Source organism: Papilio machaon, chromosome 8, assembly GCF_912999745.1.
Source record: "Papilio machaon chromosome 8, ilPapMach1.1, whole genome shotgun sequence".
NCBI classification, from domain to species: Eukaryota; Metazoa; Arthropoda; class Insecta; order Lepidoptera; family Papilionidae; genus Papilio; species Papilio machaon.
In genome coordinates, this window is record NC_059993.1 from 1,039,433 (window position 1) to 1,066,106 (window position 26,674).

General features: G+C 31.2%; 1 protein-coding gene across 2 annotated transcripts; it reads right to left on the reverse strand.

Moving 5' to 3' along the window:
• Positions 1-5,261: 5,261 nt before the first annotated feature.
• On the reverse strand, positions 5,262-26,374 carry LOC106716198 (alkylglycerol monooxygenase). Of its 2 annotated transcripts, none has more exons than XM_014509666.2 (10): positions 26,300-26,374; positions 17,845-18,025; positions 9,998-10,125; positions 8,932-9,083; positions 8,545-8,648; positions 8,203-8,365; positions 7,779-7,930; positions 7,252-7,386; positions 6,007-6,120; positions 5,262-5,771 (listed from the first exon to the last, which is right to left on the reverse strand). In XM_014509666.2, exons 2-10 carry the CDS (start codon positions 18,001-18,003, stop codon positions 5,505-5,507), a joined length of 1,374 nt encoding a protein of 457 aa, XP_014365152.2. In that variant the 5' UTR covers positions 18,004-18,025; positions 26,300-26,374; the 3' UTR covers positions 5,262-5,504. The 2 variants fall into 2 exon arrangements, with proteins under 2 accessions (XP_014365152.2, XP_014365151.2); XM_014509665.2 differs by lacking the exon at positions 26,300-26,374 and adding an exon at positions 24,423-24,616.
• Between the last annotated feature and the right edge of the window lie 300 nt (positions 26,375-26,674).

Below are 26,674 nucleotides of genomic sequence, written 5' to 3' on the forward strand. Positions count from 1 at the left end.
TGAACCATCAACAAAGTTCTCTTGTTTTATTTTGAAACGCTCATTTGTCAGTTATTGGCAAAAAGATCGGGTCTGGAATAAATTACGATCCTGCTGACATGAAGTTCTGGTATTACTGATGCGTAAGCTAGAAAATTCCCACAAGAAATATGAGCACGACGTAAAGAGAAAAATTACATCAATTTGTTACAGTATGGATATTTTGTTCGACAAGATTTTTGGAAAATTTATCTACATTTTCAAAGCGAACTTTTTAATTTATGTCAATTTTAAGAAGGGGCTTTGTTAAAGTTCTAACAACGAATTATATATCTATAGTTATTCGCTACTTGCTTTTTGCTTTGCCATTTAAAAAATATTACAAGAAATAAGCCACTGTTTTTAAAATACCTATGTGTTAAAATGGATAACGGTATGTATATAATTTTTAAGAAAAAACAATATTTCGATCTCGCTTCATTAATTTGACACGTGAAAATCGTGGCTGGTAGACGGTAGATGCCCATAATGACAAATAAATTTCTTAAGCTTTATTAAAAAGCTCGACCCATCCCTAAATACCTTTAATTTTGTCTTGATTCATGCCGGCAATATTTCACGCTACAGAATTTCAACGATGTCTTTAGATGGAATGCCAGTGTCATACCATTATAGCCCCGATGAAATATAGCAAACATTCGACGTATAGCCTGTAACACACAGCTGCAAAAGCGTATCGATACCTAAAATATAGTTATTATCTATGTGTTTTAAAAGAGAACGATATAAATTATAAAAGAACATTCTATAGCTTAATGCCATTTATTCCATTCGTTTCGATTGTGTTGTAAGTCTGTCTGCTTAAAGGTACCTCGGTACAAACTAAATCCAGTTTTATTTCCCTTTGCTTCTGGTCTGGTTCGCATTTGCGATCGTGTATGAGCGTAAATTTTCTCCGTGTAATTGTCGTTATATAAAAATTTCAGGCAATTATAATTTGAATTTAATAGGATAATTCTAAGTAAAGTTTATTGTTTTGTTTAATATAAATATAACGACCCTATTTCCTTGTATCTCTGTGAGATCCGAACAATACAGCCTTTGTGTACAAATACGATTTGGTCCTTTGATCTCCTTTACCTTTGATTCAAGCGGCTTTGATTACCGTATCTTGAGTAAATTAAATTTATTTTTGGGTGACATTAATCTCGTGGTTAAAAGGGATACGATAACGTTTGTGTGGTCATATACAATAATTCCTTCTTTTCATATTCTTTGATTTACCATTTATGTTATTACTAACTTTTGCCTGCGACTCCGTCTACACGTAATTTAAAAAAAAACTTAATAAACAGGCTTTGTGTTTTTCCAGACTATGCTCTATATATGTGCTAAATTTCATCAAGATCCGTTGAAACGTACCGGAGATACATTCAAACAAACATCCATCCATCCATCTCAAACATTCGCATTTATAATATTAGTATTTTCTGATTAAGGAAATATGTATGTAGATTTGTATGTATGTCCATCAATTATGTAGGTACTCCGAAACGGTTATACCGATTTTGAAAATAGAAATTTCATTTGATTTGCCTTCGAAATGTCTTGCGTTCAATTGTTTTTAAATTGACAACTGTAAATTAGGGTTTTCGAGTCCCTTGAGCTTTTCGAGTATTGTAACCATTTTATTTTATTTGTTTCAGAATAATCCTTCAGAATAATTTCAGAATAATTCCTTTGGTATCCCACTGAATTATTCAAACTATCCTAGACCTTTTAAAGCGCAATATCGTCTAACGTTAGACAAAGGCGGTTAATGAATAATTAACAAAATTTAGCCCGGGGTAGTTGCGGGGTAAAGGCAAAGGTGAATACTATTTTGTTCGTACTAACTGTATTATTATTTTACCAATTGAAATAAGTCATACACACGAGTTCTCTGCAAACAACGCAAAAGTAAAGTTCTCTCTAATAATGGTAGGTTTTGTATTTTCTGGTTCCATGTGACTTTGACACCGGTCACTTAAATAGAGGTTTGTTTGTTGATTTGTAACATTATGCCATAAAAATTTTGATATATCTAATAGCTAATATATAAAATTCTCGTGTCACAGTTTTCGTTCCCGTACTCCTCCGAAACGGCTTGACCGATTCTCATGAAATTTTGTGAGCATATTCAGTAGGTCTGAGAATCGGCCAACATCTATTTTTCATTTTTTTTAACTGCGCGCGGACGGAGTCGCGGGCGACAGCTAGTATACGAAATAAATTATCATGTTTCATTGATTATTCTATAGTATTAACGTATATTAAAATGTTATACATACTTTCATTTAGATTTAAATGTTTGTTAATGATTTCGCCAAGATCTACTTACTAACTAGCTAACTAGCATTCATCATCATCAGCTCACTATACGTCTCCACCGTGGGGCTCGGAGCCTACCCCAATTTTAGGGGTGACTAGGCCATAGTCAACCACGCTGGCCAAGTGTGGGTTGGTTGACTTCACACATATCATTGAATTTCTTCTCAGATATGTGCAGGTTGCATCACGATGTTTTCCTTCACCGTAAGAACGTCGGATAAATGTACATATGTAAATCGAAAATCGAAAAACACATTGGTACATGGCGGGATTCGAACCCAGGACCTGCAGATTGCAAGTCAAGTGCTTAACCCCTGAGCCGCCGACGCTCTAATAACTAGCATTAATGCTCTATATTTAGGAAAGATATTTGATATCATAGTATAGTTTGTGAGGTATTGAATTATGTTAGCAAGCACTATATGTTGTAGAAATTGAATTCATTATGGCAACATTCATGGCACATAAACTACTATTGGCCGGATATTGAATGGAAACTTGTTCTCAACTATTTCAATAGGATGTAACAAATTAATGCCATAGAAAAGTAAACTAAGGAACTACAGCTACGAATGTATATATTGGAAATCGCTATGTTATATCAGGTCGTAAGATTCATGTAAGAAGAGTAGCTGTCGGCGGTGACTACGTCCGCGCGGAACAAAAAAGTTCTTAATTAGTAGATGTGTTCCAGACTATGTTTTACATATGTGTTAGATTGACTTCCTGGAGATATCTACAAAGAAACGTCCATCCATATAAACATTCGCATTTATATTATTAGTAAGATGTAGTATGGATTTATGGATTCATGTTACTAACTAACTTAAGGATTGATTCGACTCAAAGTGAGCCTTTGCCTAAAACAATAAATCTGCACCTTTTGAGAATTTCGATTTGTTACGATAATAAGTGCTATTGTATTTTTAAAACGACATATAATTAAAATCGACACATTCGACGAAAAAAGTTATATCTCTTAAGATAACTCATAAGATATATAACTGTTTTCGTCAGACTTGAAATATGATTGACATAAAAAAAAATTATACAACTGAACTAAATACCAATAAAGTATATTCCTAAAAAAGAAAACTACAAGCTTAATAAATAGATCTTCGCTTGATATCTTTGTTTCAAAGATAATCTTACAAAAGACAGTTTTTGTCAATAAATAGCTTATTGTGGCTAGTATGTGGGTACTATAGCCATTTACGCCATAAAACCGTCCGATGCTTGTAACTAATGGACCGTATCAAAATAACAATGCTCTTAACGAGAACATTTTTCTTGGAGATGATTTATTACCTAATTGTTATTCTTTATATATGTTAGATATGTAATGTATATATTATAATTTGGGTGAAGAATAAGTCAGTATATAACGTGTTAGGTGTGTTTTGTTTAGTTCGGGAATCTTCGTGAGTTTTTTCAGTATATTAGTATTTGTCTAGTATATTGATACTTATTGAGTACTGTTGTTTTAGAAAGTTTTAATTATTTAAATGTTTTAAATGTTTATTCCTACATTTATGTAAAAGGTCAAAGGATTAGAGAGTTGTAATAAAATCCAAATGATTGAAATTCCATTTTGAAACTTCTTATGAAAATGAAAAGGGCAAAAATTCACAGTACCTAATTATTTAAGCAAAGAACAGCGAAAGGGTTAGAGACTTTTATAAATCCTCCATAAAATATATATAAATTGAGTAACAAAGTTCATAAAACTAAACAAGTGCTGATAACATTCGAAATTCCGAATTTAAGGAAATTCAATCTAGAATAATGTATTTAGTCCTTCACAAGAGTTATTTATGAATCGATCAACCCTAGTTATATAACTTTATATTACCTGAAGGAAAAAAATAGTTAAAATTTCTAATACAACTTGTTTAAATGTAAATATTTGTTATTTTATGGAATTGAAAGAGTAAAAATCCAATTTTCTTATATCGATAACTTTGAGGCAAAATATAAAATATTCTCGTAGAAATGTCTTGGGTACGATTTGATTTTATCAGAACAAATATAATTTTCCGATGTCCGCTCGTACAATTTTTCGATTTCCTGTTAAGTGTTTTTCCATAAATTGATAATGTTCGAAATTACTTACCAATTTGAGACATAATCTTGAGTATAATTCGATTTTACGTAATAACACTTTACCTTTTTCGCTTCTTATACTTTACAGTGTAAAAAATAATATGAGAAAGATTCGGTATTGTATTTAAAAATTTATTAAAATGTGGCAATTAATCAATCAATTTCATTGCTATAACAAAATTATCAGGCGCTTGCTACTTGTTTGTATAGGACCTTGTTTTCTTTTTAAATTCAGGGTTTTTTTCCAATAATATTTTCTATGAAAGCTAACTTTATTTATTTTTTTATATTTTGTTGTGTCTTTAAATTGTTTAAATTAAAACTTTGGTTAAAAGAGATGATGTATAAAAATCGACAAAATATACAAACACAAACTTTATTTATTTCTTTTTTAAAGAAAACAATACAAAATAAATTAAATTATACTTAAATTAGAATTCGTTGGCACAATTTAGCTATATATACTTATCTAATTAATATGATATCATTTTATATAACATTTTTTTAACAAAAAAACATTTAGATTACGTAAAAGGCACTCAATGCTTTACGCATTACAATTTTTATTTTTTACATTTTAAAATATCAACCATGTTTTTGTTCATGACCCTTTTAAATAATAAGTAGGTATGTAATGTTTTGCTTAACAATAAAACTGATGTAAGGCAACAAAACAACTGACTAACCGTTGGTTTCTGAGACCAAAATCTCTGTATAAAACATATTGTCATCTCTGTCATTATCTTTAACAAAACAGAGATAACAATAGGTTTTAAACTTGTATTTTGGTCTCAGAAACCCACAATAGATTACTACTCAAAGTTATTAAAGTAACTAATACAATAATATCAACACTGAACTATGACACCATTTACCGTGATTTCTGAGATCAAAATCGCCGTTTAAATCATATTGCTCTCTACGATTTTTCAAAGATGGGAATGACATCTTTAATGTACAGAATTTGAACTCAGAAACCCACATTTATTCTGCTACTTATATGCAAAAACTATCTAAGGAAAATTTTTTGGTAAGAGTTTATAGGACTAGATTTATTCCGCTTTAATCTTCTTTTTGATTTCTAGAAGTTTCAAAGTGTGTAAGCACCAGAACATGGCTGATATAACGTAGAAGAATTGAAGAGTTGTTCCTAAGCCAGGATTAGTGGTGCTCAGGCTTCTTGTGAAGAAAGCCAATGCTGAACATCTCAGTGCTTCCAGGATTGGTGCGTATTTGGAGTTATCGAAGACCATACCAATGATGGTTAATGAAGCAATAATATAGAAGACGAAGATAAGAACAGATATTGGTGTCATACCCTGAAACAAAATTAATGTATAAACACAAAGTTTATAAGAAAAGGTTATCATAACGTTATAAATTTAAATTAAAACAGAGCTCGATACAAGAAAAAAAAACTATCAGGAAGGTTACAGTTCAACATTTATCAAAGCTAATGTTTTTCATTAAATGAATGATTAAAAAATATGATTGTATAATGTAAATCTTATGAAACATTTATAAATATTTCTTGATATTGTTTTTGTTACTAACCATATATCTGTCGGTGAGATCAAAGAACCCGTAGAATACCACAGCATAGTGTGCGACAAGATAGAGGTTGCACCAAAACGGTAAATGCACGTCGTATTTATCTCTTGCCAAGATCTACAATAAAATAAAAATAAAAATTAAGCATAACGACGAGTTAATTTTAAACACGATAGTTAACTGAGATGACACATATATTAATACATGTTGTCTGTGTTTTGCCAAAGACAAGGAAAGAGATGATAATATGTCTCAATACAAGCAGTTTGGTAGAGTCCTGGGCTAAAATTAATTAGTCAATTAAATTAATTAATTAATTAACTTTAAATAATTTAAAATCGTAATCGTGGCGTGAATTGATTGAATACAAAAAATATGTAAACGAAGTATATTTTATCGTGACTGTTTTATAAGTCTTTTCATAATATGTAGAGCTAAAAATGTAGAGCAGTTGTCTGTAGTTTGATTAGTTTTTGTAATATGCGACTGAATGCATTGTCTACTTTCCAATGCAAACATTTCATTCGGTAGGCAAATTTTAATGACTTTTTGTGAGTTCTGAAATGTATTGTATGCGGCAAAGTTGTGACTTTTTAGAGACGATATTATTAAATCAGTAATAGAAAGAAAAGTGTAAATAATATAAAAAAAGAATAAAATACGAATCAAATAGAGTGTATATTGAAAGTACATAGTTACTGATTCCTAGAAAATGTTACTTTCTCGATGTCGTAAAATTAATATTAATAGAAAACATTTTAAGACCTTTAGTCTGTTTATCTTTTAGTATCGGCTATTTTTGTACAATTTTGTCCTCAAACGTTGATGTCACGGTCGACTACTCCTTGTGAAGTTATAATTAAACCAGGCGTCAGTTGTTTCATCGCCGCAACCTTTTAGATGACTACAGTCAAATAGAGTGTTAAAACAAAATCGTTCGTTTACTTGTCTAGCTTTTCATTTGATTTTAAAATAACTGCCTGATCTTTCCGGTTTTTATTTTATTTTAATAGTTTTTCTTACAATTTTGATTTTTATATTATTTTTGGATGTGGATGCATTTACAAAGTGTTATTTGTGTAAATAATAATATTGCTTGATAAATCTACCTAAATATAATAGAAATTAAATTAATGAAAAATATTCTACCTTTGTAATATGCCTAATATCATTATCTGCTTTAAATTAGTAATAACTGGACAAGGTGCCGCTTTAACTTATGTAATCGATTTAAAAAAAAGTACTTACTTCAATTTTGTCATCATCCGCACCAAGCCGTGGTGTACCAGGCTCCCAGCTCGGCCCCCAGAATATTGCTCTCAGTTTATCACCGACCGTATCAAAACGTTGGAATTTATCCACCACATAACCCGTGTAAAACGTCTGCAACAAACGTAAAGCAATGAATACTAAACTCTAGCAGACCGAACATCAAAGGCTAGACGAAACGTGGCTACCGCAGTCAAGCGTGATATTGCAGATTTAAATCTAGAACGAATTTCGAGAGATACACCAATTTATTTTTGTTTTCTGATTGTGTTCTAAACATTTCTATCGTTTTAACATTAAAAATCTATTTCCAATTTTCTATGGGTTTCGACTGTCGTGATACTTGTGGTATACATATGGTTGTCCCTGTTCTTTCCAAAGATAATGAGAGGAATAATAATATGTATCAATACTAGTCTCAGAAGCATTACTGTGAGATAGAATGCAGTGATGCTTCACTTAGGTTAGCTTTCGAGATAGTATGCTAGAGGCGTTAGCTTAATTACCTGTAAGTACAAGGGGTTGAATGAAGGCTGGTTATAGATGAGTCCGTATACGATCTCCATCTTTTCGATCTCAGGTTTGAAAGTCCCGAAGATTCTATCCCAGATAATAAGTACTCCGCCGTAATTCACGTCTAAACAGTATTTGTTACTACCTGTATAACAAAAATATGAAACAATTGTAAATTATTATTTCCTATAAACATTGTCAGAGACATAAACTAATAGGCATCTGCGTTGAAACCTTTACTTTCTATGAAAAAGAAGCAGCTTTGAAAGGGTTTTATTAATGTATAACAACGCCATCTAGTTATTAACAAAATGAACTTGAACTATTTATAAATACAATTATATTCTAGGGCAAGATTCGAGCTTTCTAATAATGGATACATTTAATATTAGTAAATTATTTATAATAATATCTCACCATGATGAACTCTATGATGACTAGGTGTGTTGAGTATGTACTCTAGCGGTCCGAGGCTCTTGATGGCCTCCGTGTGTATCCAGAACATGTACAAGTAGCTAAACTGGTGATGCATCACGAACTGCGCCGGCGGAATAGCCAGCGCCAAAGGCAGGTAGAATATCTAAAAATAGAATAGAAACTATACTTAGTATCGAAAGTAATTACACTGTTCGAATTCTCTAGACTCTAGCTCTAGACTTATGAAATAAAAACTTTTTCTAGCAAATTTTTTCAACATTCTAAAATTAATTTACAATAATATAGGTTTAAACTTTATGAATACATTCCTAAATTACTTACAAAACCACACCAGCCCTGCATGACGGACTGTCGGATGCCGACTCCCATATTAAAGTCTTCAGACGTGTGGTGCACTTGATGCTGCGCCCATAGGATGTGGACCTCTGCGAATATATCTCTATTTATAGATGTTGTATAAATGACACATATGTGTTAATATAATAATAGATTAATTTTCGTTAATGTTAGAATAATTGTTGTCATGTTATTAATTAATTAATATTAATTATGATATAAGTTATATAAAAACTTCTACTACTACTTTGTTAACTACGAGATTTAAATGCGATTACAAAAATTAAACAGATTTAATAATATTTATTCATATCCGATGTACAATTAGGCACGTATTTATATTTGTTAAAAAAAAACTATTGTAGTATTTACCGTGACAAGCTCTATGCATCCAGTAGTAACAGAAGTCGACACCAATAGCGGCCGCGTACCACGTAATTGTATGGTCCCATGGCAACTCCACTATCCTGAAGTTAGTATATATCCAGGTGTACAGGTATGATTCCGCACCACGCCATACTAGCCTGAAAATAAAATTTTATTTTATTAATTAATTAATGAATCAATTAATTAATCAATCAATCAAATTATTATTCATAATTATAACTAATAAAGAATTAAATAATTGATTAAATCTAACCGAACTCCGTCATCAGCTGTGTGGTCAATTTAAATTGTATTATTTTAATATATAAAATTGTAGGTTGTTTGACCCCATCTTTACATTGCAAACTTGTTTATGTCAGATTCACTACTCGTTTTTAATTATTTATTGAAATAAATGTCATCAATCCTATTATGTTTGTAAACATGTTCATGATTTAATAATTATTACAAACATATTATGCTTTGTAATAAATAATTTAAATACGTATCTGTATTATTACTCAGTAACAGTTTTAATTAATTAAGTTAAAAGACTATTTATGCGAAAATGAAAATAATAAAAAATGTTTTAAGCATTGATCTTTTTTGCCTTTTAAGTACGTTCGTTCGTTCGTATTTCTATTTAAAATTTCATTTACCTGAAGAAGTGTTAAGGCCAAGCCTACGTAATAATATTACATTAAAAAAACAAAATGGAAAAAAACCTAAAAGGTCGTACAAGGTCTAAAGAAAAAATCGTATCGTTTTAAAGATAAAAATGAATGAATTATTGACAATGTGATCTTTTCACATATTACATCTTAAAGTTACCTTACAACTTAATACTACTTAAGTAATGCTAATATGAATATAGTCAACAAGCGTGTGTGTATGTATGTATGAAGTTAATACACTGGTAGGAATGCACAGGTGACAAACATGGGCGTAGCTAAACGATGATCTAGGCTAGGTCTAGGGAAACAGCTATACCATTAATGTCGTCTCATTAGAAGTAGTCTCGAATCTGAGTTAGGTTAGGTTAATTCAGGCTTGAATTTTTTTAATTATTTACCTGCCACATTCTTGGAAAATGCCGTGAGAGATACTGGTGATGCCATCGTTAAGACGTATTCCTTTGTGACCCTTTAATCTTAACACTATGTGTTCCAGGACCATGAAGATTAAGAAATAAGGCCATGACTGTAACAAAAAAAAAAAAAACAATTTAAAACAAAAAAAAAATCAATTTAAAAATAACAAAATCTGGAACGATGTAAACAGAGAAATTTGCTTGCTTCCAACTTTCAATCAAGTCTACATTTTTTATTGTTTATCTATACTAATATAATAAATCATCAACACACGCTTCATTGTAACGAAGGTTCGTAACGAATCACGGAATATTTTTGATTATTTGCTTTTGAAATAAAAGCCCTACACTTACGACAGGCTTTAGGCTATATATTTTCACACCATTAAATTGAAAAGTCATGCGAAAGGGACAAAAATTTCAAGCCGATAGTAGCAAAGATGGATGGTTGCCATGGTAACGGTAATTCTCAGCCAATGGGGAAGACCTTCGTTGTCATTTGAGCATTTGAATTTTGACATTTTCAATGGAAAGTTTTACGCTATGTAAATAATAAAACTAAGTGTTTCTATGTAACAAAAATGAAAGGAATTTCATGCATGTGAACCCGCACGGGATCAGCTAGTCTCTTAAAAAGTCGAGCACTAGAATGCATTTTATTAATAAGTGACACAGTTATTTTTGTAGATAATGCACTGGTTAACATTTAATACAAACAAGGTCATACTTTATCGAATTATTGTACGTTCGTATGCACTTATCGTAACTAAGCAAAGGTAATTTGACGTCATAGTGATTACCGCTAAGTAGATATCAAAAGTAGTCCTCTAAGATATTGTGTCTTGCATCGAAAATAACCATATCTAGCTTGTAGTCTATCTACAGACCGAACTTCTAAGCCTAGAGACTTGAAATTGTGTACGGATATTTCTGTTTTAATTTAGCGAGGACCAGCCACACGCAGAGTTTTAAGCGAGTTAATCTAGTCACTAAGGGAGTCTCTTAATGTGGATTCAATTTCAGTGAAAGTTTTCATCGTGAAATATTTTTTCCACGAAATAGTAAAGGATGATAGTTTATTTCAGATTTTTGAACTCCACGCGGACAATCTCGCTATTGTTACAAATCTTTGTTTTGACTATTAGTAATACTGTTGTGACTTTGTTTATAGGTATCCTTTCTTAACTTTGAACTATGTGAGTAAACAGTGTACATTTTTCATTACGACTTTAAAACTAATTCATAAAAGTTATTCTTTTAAAACATTATATTGAATGGTAAAATTTTACATTTATTTTTATTGGAATAAGTATACTATTTGCAACTGAAATTACTTTATTATAGTACTGACGAGAACTCAATGATGATTTTTATGTATTAATATGTATTAGGTCCTTACATATGAAATTGGTGTTTTGTATGGGAGGAACAAAAAGTCGAATATTTTTTAATATAATATATTTAATTAATCAAAGTATGAACCATTATTTTCTATGCACTTTTGCCATCTCATAGGTAGTTCATTGATCCCTTTACTAAAAAAACCAGTCTGACGGGAATCAATAAAATCTTTGAAGGCGATTTGGACTGCCCCATCGGAGTTGAATTTTTTCCCTTGCAAGAAGTTATCCAAATTTCGAAAAAAATGGTAATCTGTTGGAGCAAGGTCCGGGGAGTACGGAGGATGTCTTAGACTTTCCAATTGAAGCTCTTCTAATTTAGTAGCCGTCTGTTGCGCAGTGTGTGGTCTAGCGTTGTCGTGAAGCAGCAGTGGCGTGAAGCGATTGACCAGCCTAGGTTGTTTAGCCGCTACCTTTTCCATCATGGTTTGCAATTGCTGACAATAGACATCAGCCGTAATAGTCTGGCCAGATTTGAGAAAACTGTAATGAATAATACCGGCACTAGTCCACCAAACGCTTACAAGTAACTTTTTGGGGTTAATTTTCGCTTGGGGCAGGATTTGGCTGGCTGGCCAGGATCCAACCATTGCGCTGAGCGCTTCCGATTATCGTAAAGAACCCATTTTTCATCACAGGTAATGATTCGGTTTGAAATACCTTCATTATTGTGCCGGTTTAGTAATGTAACGCAACAGTCGACGCGCGTTTGCCGGTTTGCTTCAGTCAATTCGTGAGGTACCCACGTTTCAAGCTTTTTAATCTTCCCAATTTGCTTCAAGTGAATTAAAACAGTTTTATCACTAACATCGCAGCCTGCAGCTAACTCGGACGTGGTTTGCGATGGATCCGCTTCCACAATAGCCTTCAACTCTTCATTATCAACTTGAGTCTCAGGCCGTCCACGGGGCTTGTTCTGCAGATCGAAATTTCCAGAACGAAAACGTTGGAACCAAAAACGAACTGTGTTTTCTTTTGCAACACGACCGCCATACACATCATTCACCCTTCGAGTCGTTTCCGCAGCACTAGTGCCACGGCGGAACTCGTACTCGTAAATAATGCGATATTTTAAGTTTTCCATTTTGTAAAATGAGTGACGAAAACAGAAAAAAACAGAAGAAAAAAAACAAATGAATGACGGTCATCGAACCACAAATACATGAGTCTATAGCTGTACAAATTTGAATTTGGAATTCCTTACCAAAGAGGAGAAATTCGTGATTAAAGTGGCCAGTACGAAAAACGCCAATTTCATATGTAAGGACCTAATATTATGTTAGGGGATTAGTATGTTTGTTATGTATTAATCGTGGGTTTCTGAGACGAAAATCTCCCTATAGAATCTCTGTTTTTTCAAATAAATGAGAGTTGACGTGTTAATACAGAGATTTTAGTCCAGAAACCAACGTTAATTGTGTGTTGATTTTCTTATGTTTTCTTTGGCTTAGATTTGAATCTTATCTCTATTCACAAACTAAACTTTTTTCTTCTAATATTCCGGAGCAAAAAAGGTAAAAAAAGTGGAGAAATTTTAACGTTGGCAATTATTTTTCTTTATCTGTGTCAAGCCTGGCGATTGCTACTTAAAAATATATATTATAAATGTAACAGCGATTGTTTTAAAATATTTACATTCGTTAAGATTCTAAGCAAAGTCAATAGGGAAAAGAAAGACTAAGTGGTTTCATTTGGTTTTTATATTTTTTGGATCTGCGCCAATTAACAAAAACTATGTCGAATTTAGACCACTTTCGTACATTGGCCTTCGATTGTAAACAATCGTCATTTCTAAATCTCCTTTTCTACTAGCACGACTATCCGCATAACAATCGCTGTTTGCTAGTTCTATGAGCAGTGCGTCTCCCATTTTTTAGCCGACTTCAAAAAGAAGGAGGTTATCAATTCGACTGTATTTTTTTTATGTGTAAAATTATTTTAATCGAAAGGAAGTGCTTGCAGATGGGTCCCATTTTTTTTTTTTAAATAACTAGAAGACTAGTAGATTTTGAATATAGCTTCAAAATTTGTTGCGAAAATTAGGGACATTTTTGCTTTCAGCGCTTACGTAGGCTAAACTATAGGACCTACATAAAAATGATGTATGGAAGAATTGTAGCCCTTTAAATGTGCTAAATAAAAGTCCACAATGGCATATATCTATCTTTTATAGTTTTCTCACAATAACCATTTTTTTATTTAAAAAAATCAATTATTACAAAAGAATTCACATTCATGCAGTAAGTAACTTAGTGAAAAATGGGTCTAGAAGTTCGAAGTTTTCAAAATAGAATTTATATAAACAGAATGTTAAGAGAAACAATTACATTCTTTGTGTTCAATTTTAAACACGAAGAAATAGAATTGTTTGCAGTAATTTAATATTTGAACAAGTAATATTTTCTTTGATGTTTTTATCAAACTAAAAGTTGTAGCATAAAATTTTAGATAACTTGTATTTAAATAAGGAATATGGTTACAAAATGCTAGTTATAATATTAGAGAAAGGTTAAGAGATTTTATTAGAGATGGATTAGTCATTGCGCCGGATAGGGTTCCTAAGTATAGATTTATTACGAGTAATCTAAAATAAGGACATGTAAAGTTAAGTAAGCAACTCAATAATTAATAACTTTAGTAAAATTTAACTTGAAAAACTAAGTAACACAGTCCATTTGTCTGTGTGAAAATACTATATTTAATTTAAAGTATATTTAATTTTAATGTAATATAACGTATTAATGTGTATTTTTTGCATGTACTATATGTATTATACAGTAATATAAAAATACTAGCTTTTGCACGCGACTCTGTCCGCGCGAATTAAAAAATAGTAATTAGTAGCCCTCGTATTCATTCAGATTAAATTCTATATCTATGCCAAATAATAGCAAGACGCGTTTAATAGTTCTGGAGAGACGTAATAACAAACATACATACATCTAAAGTTTTACATTTATAATATTAGTAAGATATTGTTATGTTAATAATTAATTTAAAGTTGAGGTCCGCTTGGCTTTTGCTTAACCACTGTTATTGTATACGTCCCATGTGTCGCAACCCCCGCACTATCCGGTGTACGAATGCGGTGCAATTTGATACCGCTGCCCGAGTATCAATTGCAACATTTCATTTACAAATCGCATCTATAATATAGTATTTACTACACTGTATAATAAAACTTTGAAATTTATGTCATTTCGAATATAATAAATTTCAAATGTTTTTATTTAATTACACTTTTAAAATATTCTTCACGAGCTTTTGCCCGCGACTCCGTTCGCGCGGAATTTAAAAAAAATATAATATGTGCCTATGCCTATGTGTTCTTTCAGAATATGTTCTACATCTGTGCCAAATTTCTTCAAGATACGTTGAGCCGTTCCGAAGATACCTTTAAACAAACATCGATCCATCCATCTAAACATTCGCATTTATAATATTAGTAAGATTTGAATGTGGAAAATCATTTCATTTGAATTTAAAAATGGAGTAAAATGCATAAAATGTAAAATGTGCGAAAATCGTCTTCGCCCATAAAAACATTGTTGTCTCAGTTTTTTTCAAGGAGAATGAAAGAGATGACTATATTTTTGTACGACTGTTTCGTCAGTGGAATCCCACGGTAAATTAATATGGAACGTCTGCGACTGTCTGACAGCGATAAACACAAAAAACCAAATAAAAATCTGTTTAGTAGGAAAGAATTTTATACGGTTTTTACAAGTTGACTACTTAAGATAAGATGTGCATAAGTAGTCTACAGTTTTTATAAATTAACTATCATTTTTTTTAAAGAAAAGTTATCAGTATTTTTAATTAACGACTAATTAAAACAAATGTCCTTTAAGAAATAAAAAGAAAAAAGTTTTAAAAATATTTTGTTGTTGCACTTTGAAATTATTTTACAAATGGCATGTTTTACTTTACACGGCATTGTAAGGCTTGAAGCCTAGCACGAATTTTGTCGGCGACGATACGTTGTCGCTTGTCACAGTTATTAGTGCTAGACCCTCAGTTGCCTAAAAAATCTGTACTCGTGTAAGGTTGTGGTGGTTTACTAATGTTTTATAATTTCTATGTTTTTATTATAACTTGCTTGCGCAGTGAACTATGGAGCGGTTATTGACACCAATTAAATTAAAACGATTAGCGACTTAGAATAACCTAAGGTCATACAATGTAACGGTTATTATAAGGTTTCCGTAACTGGAACATGGACAGAGATTTTATATACTTTTTTTTATTGGAGTTCACCGCACTGTTTGTAGGAAAAAGTGGAATGGTTTTTGTTGGAAAATAAAAATTCTGGAAGCAAAATTAAATTAAGCGAAAAACATGTCATTTAAATCAATAAAACTTAAACGACACATTCTCACATATTCACATACAATCTCAGTATTAAACATATCATTGTTATGTGATGAAGATATGTTTTATACACGTATTTTGGTCTCAGAAACCAATGATAAGATGAACCAAGTAAAAATATATATGCTTTATGGATATAAAAAGTTGCGCATGTTTGTTACGTTGTGCGACTTTGAAAATGTTATTTTAATCTTTATTACTAGAAATTTTTTACAATTCTCAGTAAAAAAATCTTATAAATGCAAAATTTTGGTTGGATGTATATCACTCCAGAATGCCTGAACGGATCTTGATGAAATTTGGAACAGAAATAGAATACAGACTGGAATGATACATTAGCTACTACTTACTAAGTTTTTAAAAAGTCCACGCGGATGAAGTAATAGGTAACAACTTGTTATACGTATCAAGTTTTCTTTTTAAGGGACAACGACCTTATTAGAATAATTAACTACAAATCATGTCAGTCATGTTTCTGTTGAGGTATATTTTAAAAGTAAATGTAAGCCTGTCGCGTGATTCAAAACCGTTGAAAACGTGACTTTCGGCAATGAACTTTAAAAAAAAAAACGACTACTGAGTTCTGCAACACGTTAACTGAATTTGACGAAACCAATTTGTATTTAATTTATGTATACGTATTATAAAAAGCAAGGACATATTTGCTAATCAAACCTTAACTATATTTTAATTGAATTTTGACATACTTTTTTATATTATTTAATTTATAATAATTATAAGACTTGCGTTATTGTTATAGCAAAAAAAACTTAGCGTTTTGTTTTTACAAACTTGTCTATGGCAAAAAAAATTTTGTCAGTCTATCGTTTTTTTGTCAATTGATGATTAAAAAAATTTAATAACAGGTGCAGCTGTTTTGCTTGTTTTTTACTTATATTTCTTTTACTGTTTTTCAAATGTTAAAGTATAATAAAAGATAATTCGAGATTTCGGTATTGTTCATTCGCGAATTACAAAAAAATAATTGAATAATGAGTAGTTTAAAATGAAATGAAATTACACAAAGCTCTCGTTGCTTTTTGTGATTACCATATTTGTAAAGCTGGCGTTGCCTTCAATTTTTTAACCTAATCGAAGTTAATGAAAACTGTTTCGTTTATTAAAACTATGCGAAGTAATCACTGGTGAGTATACAATTGAATCCAGTTGAATTTATAAAATCAAGTTAAAATCACCAATCCAGTTTAAAAAATGCAAAGTCCGTTACATTCATAACAGTCCAGTTAACGTAAGTATCTAAAAAGTTAAAGTTGTTATGTTCATTTAAACATAATTTACTAGATCAAAGGTTGAACATTTTGCTTAACCCAGGAAACATCAACATTTGATAAGGTAAACGTTTTTCTGTCAACACACTCGATCATAATTATCTTGAAACTAAGTAACTGTTACTATGTAATACATAACAAAACATATGAACGGAATTTTACAGAGCGACTTTTAAAAATTATTCTTATTGTTAACTAGCTTTTACCCGCGACTCCGTCCGCGCGGAATAAAAAATAGAAAACGGAGTAAAAATTATCCTATGTCCGTTTCCTGGTTCTAAGCTACCTGCCCGCCAATTTTCAGTCAAATCGATTCAGCCGTTCTTGAGTTATAAATAGTGTAACTAACACGACTTTCTTTTATTTATATAGAATTTCTGTATTTTAACTGTGTACCGAAATTGTTCGAAAATTTAAATTCATTTTACGAACGTCAATTGTTAACCGACGTTAAAAAGGAGGTTATCAATACGACTGTATTTTTTTGTGTGTTACGATATTAAACTTAACTGTTTGCCTCTCGGTTTTTATAGAATAGGCTCCGAAATTACTGAACCGAATGAAAATTTATTCACAGAAAATTCTTTCACAGTTGGGAAGCTACAATTTTGTCGAGTGACATAGGCTATATTTACTACGAGATTTTTTTTAATTCCTCGCAAACAACCTGCTATTTAGAAAAATCTCTATTCTCTTTTTGTAGTGATAGTTTCTTCAACGATATTCATTCCAAAGTGGGAAGAGAATTTTATTATTTGACTGTACATACCTGTCTAAAGAAGTTGGGTACATCTTCCTGTCTCTCAAACATTGTATCTTTGGGGGAATGGATGTAAAATAATCTGCCGACTCCTTTTAAATGGCTGTTCACCATTTGTGACAAGCCATTGTCCAAGGTGGCATTGGCATATGACATATCCGCAGCCATATTGAGACTTTATGATGATTTTCTGAAACAAGTAAATTATAAATTATACACCTAAAGTATTATTGTTAAGCTTGATATTATTGCAATTTTAGACACGCAATTAATTACAACCCGAGACATAAAACCATAGCTTACGCTAAATTTTATTGTCCTTCAACTATCATATAAATTATACTAGAATATATTGTATCGAAAGAAATTTAATACTATTTAATAACGCGTATAATCAATTTGTCTAAACGAAAAAAAAGCAAGCAAATAAACTTAGAAATTCAAATAGTACGGTCTATTTATACACAGTTCTAAACCTCTCCTTTTTGAATAGTAAATTTGATAAATCAAAAACGACTTAATAACATTTGCTCTATTCTGAATAAATTCATAAATTGGTCTTGAGTAAACTGATTCTCGACTTCAGAAACAAAACTTTTATTAACTTAAAGTTTTATTTCTTGAAATAACTACGTTGTTATATTAAGTCTGAAAACGAAATTTAAATAAAGTGAGTTTTTGGAATTCCAAAGATTTGTAGAAATCGAAATTTCAACGAATGTCGCATTTTTTTAATAAAAAAAAGAACTTAAAGTAATGGACATTCGGCAGACTTTAATCATGATGAATATCGCGGGACTTAATTTGTAATACGAATATTTATAAAATGAACAAAAATATAAATAAAATAACGAATAGAGACCTAAAAATTTTCATTAATCGGTTCAGTGGTTTAAGAAACATTTAGGGGACAAACACACAATTTTTTTAATGATTTAGAATGGTTTTTAGTACTTTTATCATTATATGTGGAACTAGCAGTCGCCAGTGACTTCGTCAGTGCAGAATTAAAAAAAAAGTCCGCGTGCATCCACTAACTTTCCGTCCCGTCAAAATCGGTCCAACCGTTCCAGAGATTACACGAAACAAACGAGGCCTGATGTACTGAGGGATAAATTTTAAAATTGTTTTTTTTTTTTTCAGCAACACAAATAAATTATGTGTGCAAAATATGATTTTTTTCTTGATGTCACAAACAGATACTTCATTTTTATTAATTACTAGCTTTTACCCGCGACTCCGTCCGCGCGGAATAAAAAAAAATAGAAAATGGGGTAAAGATTATCCTATGTCCTTTTCCTGGTCCTAAGCTACCTGCCCACCAATTTTCAGTCAAATCGATTCAGCCGTTCTTGAGTTATAAATGGCGTAACTAACACAACTTTCTTTTATATATATACATATATATAGATAGATATAGATGTGTAAATTAAAATATAATACTGCAAAAGAATTAACAATCTCCCACCTTATCTTTGCAACTGTCACACAATACTAAGCGGTGTTACTCAGTTGATAAAGTTAATTTAATAATGATAAAAACTTGTACAATAGTTACGGAGACAAGATAGCACTTCCCAAGCTATCATATTTGACCTATGTATGTTAAAAAATTATTATTTCATTGACATCCGCAAATTTTTTTCGTATGAAGATATTTAAAATTGTCAGATTACAATGCTCATTACAATTATTATTTTATGTTTGATAAATGTAAATTAAAACATACGAGATATGAAAGACATAAATTTTTGCGTAAAAAACAGAATAAAATGTTGCAATTTTGTCGAACAAATAGATTGGCTAAAATTTCCGAGTAAATTTTAAACAGAATAAAAGTTTCTAAATGAATGAAATTTTACTAATATCATGAATGCGAAAGTATGGATGGATGGATGTTTGTTAGAAGGCATCTTCGTAACGGCTTAACGGATCTTGATAAAATTTGGTCCAAATGTAGAACATTGTTTGGAAGAACACATAGGCTACTTATTAAGTTTTTTTTTTAAATTCCGCGCCGGCGGAGTCATAATTTTAAATGGCTTTATAATATGTTTCTTAATACTTACAACATCGTTTTATAATTTCTTGCCTGCATTAATTAAGTGCTCATATTGTTATTATTATTTTTATTTAAACAATTCAACTGTGTACGATCAAGGGCGTGGGATAGTCAAGTTTACACAACTATCCCATTTACATGTCTACAACAATCTAAAACATGAAATATGGAATATTCCATTGCATTCGCCTTGGGATATGGCCTTACATTGAAACATTTTCTTTATAATTTTTAATATATTCGAATGTGTGACATACTTTTTGTAAGATGAAAAAGTTCGAAATGTTTTTACATGATTAAAATGTTCGCTAAACGATACAAAACTTCGCTCATATTTTAAGTTGCTGTTATTTTTTATTATTTTTAAAATAAATCATATAATTCTTATCACTTGTGTGACTTCAGTCGTCACTCCCTTCGTAATCGTATTATCTTTCACGCAATCCATTAATCTCATTCTCTTCTTCTCTACCGGTGTATCCCTCCACACTCACAACTAAAGTTATCTATGTTACATGTAATTCCTTTCTTTTCATAAAATGCTATTCTAATATATAAAATTCTCGTGTCACAGTTTTCGTCACCGTACTCCTCCGAAACGGCTTGACCGATTCTCATGAAATTTTGTGAGCATATTCAGTAGGTCTGAGAATCGGCCAACATCTATTTTCCATTTTTTTTTTAACTGCGCGCGGACGGAGTCCCGGGCCACAACTAGTTATGTATAAGTCTTTTGCCTTGAATTTAATAAAACAATATGTTGGAAAGCATATTGCGTATAAACGTATACAAATAAGACTAACAATAGCCTTACCACAAACAGAATTTATTTACGTACTTAACATTGTTGACGCTATCTGTAAATATAGCATGTTTGATGTAACTATACTGGTTGTAAACTGATTGTAGTATTGTTTGGCTTTGATAATTATTTTATGCTTATTGACACATGACATGATAAAGAGCGTCGATGGCTCAGGGGTTAAGCACTTGACTTGCAGTATGCAGGTCCTGGGTTCGAATCTCGCCATGTACCAATATGTTTTTCGATTTTCGATTTACATATTATGTATCCGACGTTCTTACGGCGAAGGACAACATCGTGATGCACATATCTGTGAAGAAATTCAATGATACGTGTGAAGTCAACCCGCACTGGACCAGCGTGGATGACTGTGGGGACGTACAGTGAGCTGATGATGATATTGATACATGAGGTACAAATGTTATTTTAACGTTATATTTATAAACATAAATAGTTTTCTTAACACAAATTCATACCCCTGTCCTTATCCCACTTTATGTGAGGTCACTGCATCAAGATCTTGAAACCGCTTTAATAACCTTAGCTTTGATGGAAACGACAATTTTATGTAGGTGTACGTGAAGTACAATAAAATTAAATAAAAAGTAAAAATAAAGAATTTAAAGATGAACAAAAAATTGTTCCAGAATGATTAAGTACTTAACTACTTTCAGCCTGGTTGACTCCGACAACGATTACGTATTAAAGTGAGTGTAAGGAAGACGACAAACTACGTGAAAATTGCTTCAAGTCTGTGAATGGAGGTTTTATTGGAAAGAACAGTTTTTTCCCGACTAGCAAAAGGGTAGACTTATTTTTTATCAAAGATTCACAATCATTTGTACGTAAAAGTTACAAATGTTTGTGCAGCTCACGAGGTTTTAGTTAATTTGAGTAAAGTAAAAATACAACATGAGGAACGTCACCAAACACGATTATCATCATCATCATCATCATCAGCTCACTATACGTCCCCACCGAGGGGCTCGGAGCCTACCCTAACTTGGGGTGTTTAGGCCATAGTCAACCATGCTGGCCAAGTGCGGGTTGGTTGACTTCACACATATCATTGAATTTCTTCTCAGATATGTGCAGGTTTCATCACAATGTTTTCCTTCACCGTAAGAACGTCGGATAAACACGATTAGCGATGGCGACATTATAGTTCATTGCTATCAGAGCCGGTATTATTACTATTGGTAAATAACATTAGCAAGAATGTATTAATGGAAGACCAGTTCATTAACATAATAAGTATCTTATTATCACTACACGTTTTCACGCTAATCTCTTATATTGACATCTTTGAGGACATATTAGATAAATACTAATTTAATTTGTAGTTACATTTGTTTTGCGCACTTCGAAACGAGATTTGTGAATCAAACATTGAAATTGTTATTTCCATTTTTATTAATGACTTTTTGAAAAACTTAATAAGTAGCCTATGTGTTCATCCAGACTATGTTCTACATCTATGCCAAATTTCATCGAGATCCGTTGAGCCGTTTCCGATATACCTTAAAACAACCATTCATCTAAACATTCGCATTTATAATATTAGAAGTATGCACCATTTCCACTGGGGCAGCCATAACTGTTCAAATTAATAGAAAGCGCAATCTAGTCTATAGTCTATAGTCAGTGTAGTGCGCAACTCGTGATTTAGTGGAAATAGTTTTAAATTAAAATTACATTTATTAGAGAAATTCGAGTTTTTATTGTACTCGTATTTTACTATATTATCATTTCACAAATCAGCATTCTACATTTTTTTTTCAATAAGTTAGTTTAGAAATATATCAGTTATAAGTAAATATTAATTAAAATGTATGTTAAATTTCGATGTTTATATAACATATAAAATTATAATAAATAGAAATTACCAGGAAAAAAAGTAAATATCTAAAATAAATTAGATTAAATAACTGTGACCCGAGGTATAAAACTCTCGAAGAAAAAAAAACATATCCTCGAAATTAGCATATGGAAATTTTGTTTTGGTAAAACATCGATGGTTATTATTCTTACAGAAAAGATCTGGTTAACCTTGAATTTTAACATACCTGCATTAATAAACCAATTATTCTCTTTTTTTCTTTACGACACAGAACTTTCGAGAGCAACAGAAATATCGAATTTGAATCTATTTATTTGTTATTCCGTCGGACTTATTTTGTTTCTACAGAAATTTCCAGAAGTCCATAAATTTTATCAACTTTGTGGGGGTTTATCATTTTATTTACATAACAGAGCTAATTAAATCCCAGCATATTATATGTAATTGAAATGAATGTACGCAGCGTTAAACGCCGTACATATTTACTTTGTTGCCTTATCAGTGGAAGTCCTTAACCCAGGCTTCGTTTGCATTTCATATAATACAAAGCTAGAGGTAACCCGTGGCGTTGCTCGCTTTTGCTTCTATTTCCGTTGAAAATATAATTGTTCTTTACTGTTCTATAATTTATTTCAATGAATAATCAGGAATTCTTTTTTATCTTTTAAAAGTAAGGTCTAAAAGATCTCACTAACCTAATATAATATAAATTCGAATGTTTGTATGTATGGATGGATAGATGTTTGTTACAAGATATCTGCAGAATGGCTTCACGAATCACGATGAAATTTGGCATAGATGCAGAACATAAGTCTAGAAGAACATATAGGCTATTATAGTTTTTTTTAATTCCGCTCGGACAAAGTCGCGGGCAACAGCTAGTATGTTATAAAACGAAGCCGGGTCTCAGAGCTATAATACAATCATAATAAGGAGGAAAAGTATTATAATGAAATTAGCTTCGTATAGAAAATTAATGGTTATTGTGTATACTTGTATGGTCTTAAGGAAATAGGAAGTCACGGAAATTCACAACGGTCTCGTGATTAACTTTTATGTCCGTTTTATTAAATGTATATATATGTACATATTAGATGTCACCGTTTGTTTGTAAATTAAACGAAATAAGATATTTTAACAAACTCGACAAATTCATGTGCCTTTGATGAACATTTTTTATTTTTTTTTTGTATGCAACTGTCATGTCTGTCGTAATGGACCTTACCTACTTACATTTTACATTTCATACTAACTATTGCCCCTGACTTTGTCTGTGCGGATATAAAAACCTTAGTAAGTAGCCATTGCGATCTTCAAGACTATGTTCTACATCTCAAATTTTATCGAGATCCGTTAAGTCGTTGGTGATACGTAATGGGTGGATAACAAACATCCATCCATCCAAACTTTCGCGTTTATAATATTAGTAAGATATGTAATTGATAAATTTTGACCTAAGTACAAGTAAAATATTAATTTGTTAAAATTATCCTAGGAACAAGAAATTTGACATAAAACTATAACTATGGACAGAATATGTTATTCTGTTTTTTTTTTCGTCAATGAATTATTTATCAACAAGTTCGTTGACACTTAACCTAAAATTTAAGGATAAAAAATAGATAACACGTTAAGATAAATTTAAATATGATGAAGAACGGTTAAAAAGTTTTTAATGAAGATTGTTCAAAACTTGTGAATTAAACATGCTTTTCATTAGCGAATGAATACTCGTATATTACACAAATTATTTATAGATTCTGTTAAAACTTTGTAATTTTAAATTTTTAAGGAGTCAGTGACATTTTAACGGATATTTAAACAACACGTTTTAAGTGATATTCATTTGTTTTGAAATATAAAACGTAAAAATAACTTACGCAGTAATCGAAGTATTTTAAAAATAGAATTATCAAATTGTCTATTTTCACATGATAACAAGAAACGTTTACACAAAAATTGTTCCACTGTCACGTCACAATCGGTTAAATTAACTTTAGATAATAATCAATGTTTTATCGATACTTTTATATAGATTTATTTAATTTGATAACATGCGTGCGTCCACGTTCGGAAACTGAATGCAATAAGTGACTTCGACTGCGTGTCGTTTATAAATAGTCGACATTGTCAGGCAAGTTTGACACTTGCGACTTGTCTCTGTCCAATCGGCATGTAATATTATTTTTTTTATTATTAAAGCGCCACCGTATTAATTATACGATACGACGTTCAGATAAAATGCATATGTTTTAAATGTGTAATAGTGAATGTTGTATTCAATTGTTTTATACTAGCTGTCGACCGCAACTCCGTCCGCGCGGATTTAAAATAAAACTTAATTAGTAGCCTGTGTGTTATTTCAGACTTTGTTCTACAGCTATACGAATTTCATTGAGATCCATGCAGACACTCTGGAGATAAACAAACATCCATCTATCCATCTAAACATTCGCATATATAATATTGGTAAGATTTAATTTTTCCGCGATAGTATAAAAAATTAAGAACTGTGACGAAAATACTGCTCTGATTGCACACTCTTAAAATTATCTGCTTAGTAGGAATACATCTTCCTACTAAGCAGATACATATTACTACTCTGTCCGCGTGGAATTAAAAAAAAACTTAATAAGTAGTCTATGTGTTCTTTCATACTACGATTTACATGTAAGCCAAATTTCATCGAGATTTGTTGAACCGTTCTGGAGATACCGTGTAACAAACATCCATTCATTCTTCCATCCAAGAATTAAAAATTGCGAAATTTTAGTAGGAAATACCAAGAAATACAAACAATTAAGTAGTTATCCGTAGTTAAAAGATTAAAAAAATCGGTTAAACGAGTAAGGAAAAAGTAATCCTACTTCCAATCTACACATATTAATAAAATTGGAGTTTCTCTATGTAATAATATCGAAAAAAATAACATATTTCGTACATATGATGTATTAGCGTACATAATAACTTAAAACTAATTTAGAAATTTTTTGTCTGTCTGTCCACAAGGCCACGTTTGTTCCGGGTAATCTCTGGAATGGCTGGATCGTTTTTAACGGGACTTTGACGGGTAAGTAGCTGATGCACGCGGTCATGTTATAGGCAACTTTAATATTAATTTTGCGATGTTAAAGTCGCGGGCGACCGCTAGTGATAACACAAAAAAGTAAACAAGAAATTAAAACGGAATTTTTTAATGAACAGTAAACATTTATGAGATTTTTTGAATAATTATATTACTACCTGTTCGTGTAAGTAAGGCCTTGCTTATTGAGTAAGTATGATTTAAGTAAGCTATTAAGTTATTGTTTGTAGGCCAATTTTTTTTAAAGATGAAAACTTAACCATCATATATTTTGTAATATAATTTTTCATAGGAAATAACACAAGCATCAGGATTCATTTACTTAAGAATAACTTAAGAATTTCATTTTGTTATTTTTTTGGTTTATTATTGATTAATCCAGTAGTAAAAAAAAAACTAATTTATTATATTTGTTAAGAGCTTAACAACAGTGTTTTATAGGAAAGATTAAACTATATTATTTTAATAATTTCTGAATGCATTCCTAATTTTATGGGTATTCTTTCGTGTAAAATAATCAAAGATTTACATGAAATCTTAGAAAAACTTGTACCGAAGTACCAAGTGATTGACACAGAAAATAATGTTTTAAATTTTTCTGTCATTTCTTATTTAACAAATATAATAATAAAAAAAAACAAAGTGTAAAACGAAAATTACAAAAATAATTACCTCAACAAAACAGAACAAGATCGCATCGCTTTTAACACTAAGTAATAACTACTGTTGAGTAGATTGACACATTATTTATACAATAAAAATTCGGTAATAGATAAAACGACTAAGCGTAGTATCATACTAAATGTAAGGTTCTGTATATATTTAATAAATTTACTAACTAGCTGCCGACCGCGATTCTATTCGCGCAACATTAAAAAAAAACTTTGTAAATAGCCTATGTGTTCTTCCAGACTATGTTCTAAAACCGTGCCAATTTCATCAAGATCCGTTGAGCTGTTCAGAAGATATCTTCAAACAAACATACATCCATCCATATAAACATTCGCATTTATATTTTAGTAAGAAGTAAGATAGTAGTTAATGTTT

What these genes read in the sequence shown, in the direction of transcription:
- LOC106716198 (XM_014509666.2), bottom strand. Translation starts at nt 18,003, where the DNA reads ATGGCTGCGGATATGTCATATGCCAATGCCACCTTGGACAATGGCTTG. An exon ending in CGGATGATGACAAAATTGAA is followed by an intron (nt 6,121 to 7,251) that starts GTAAGTACTTTT and finishes ATTTTATTGTAG; the next exon opens with ATCTTGGCAAGAGATAAATA. An exon ending in ATCTCACCGACAGATATATG is followed by an intron (nt 5,772 to 6,006) that starts GTTAGTAACAAA and finishes ATTTTGTTTCAG; the next exon opens with GGTATGACACCAATATCTGT.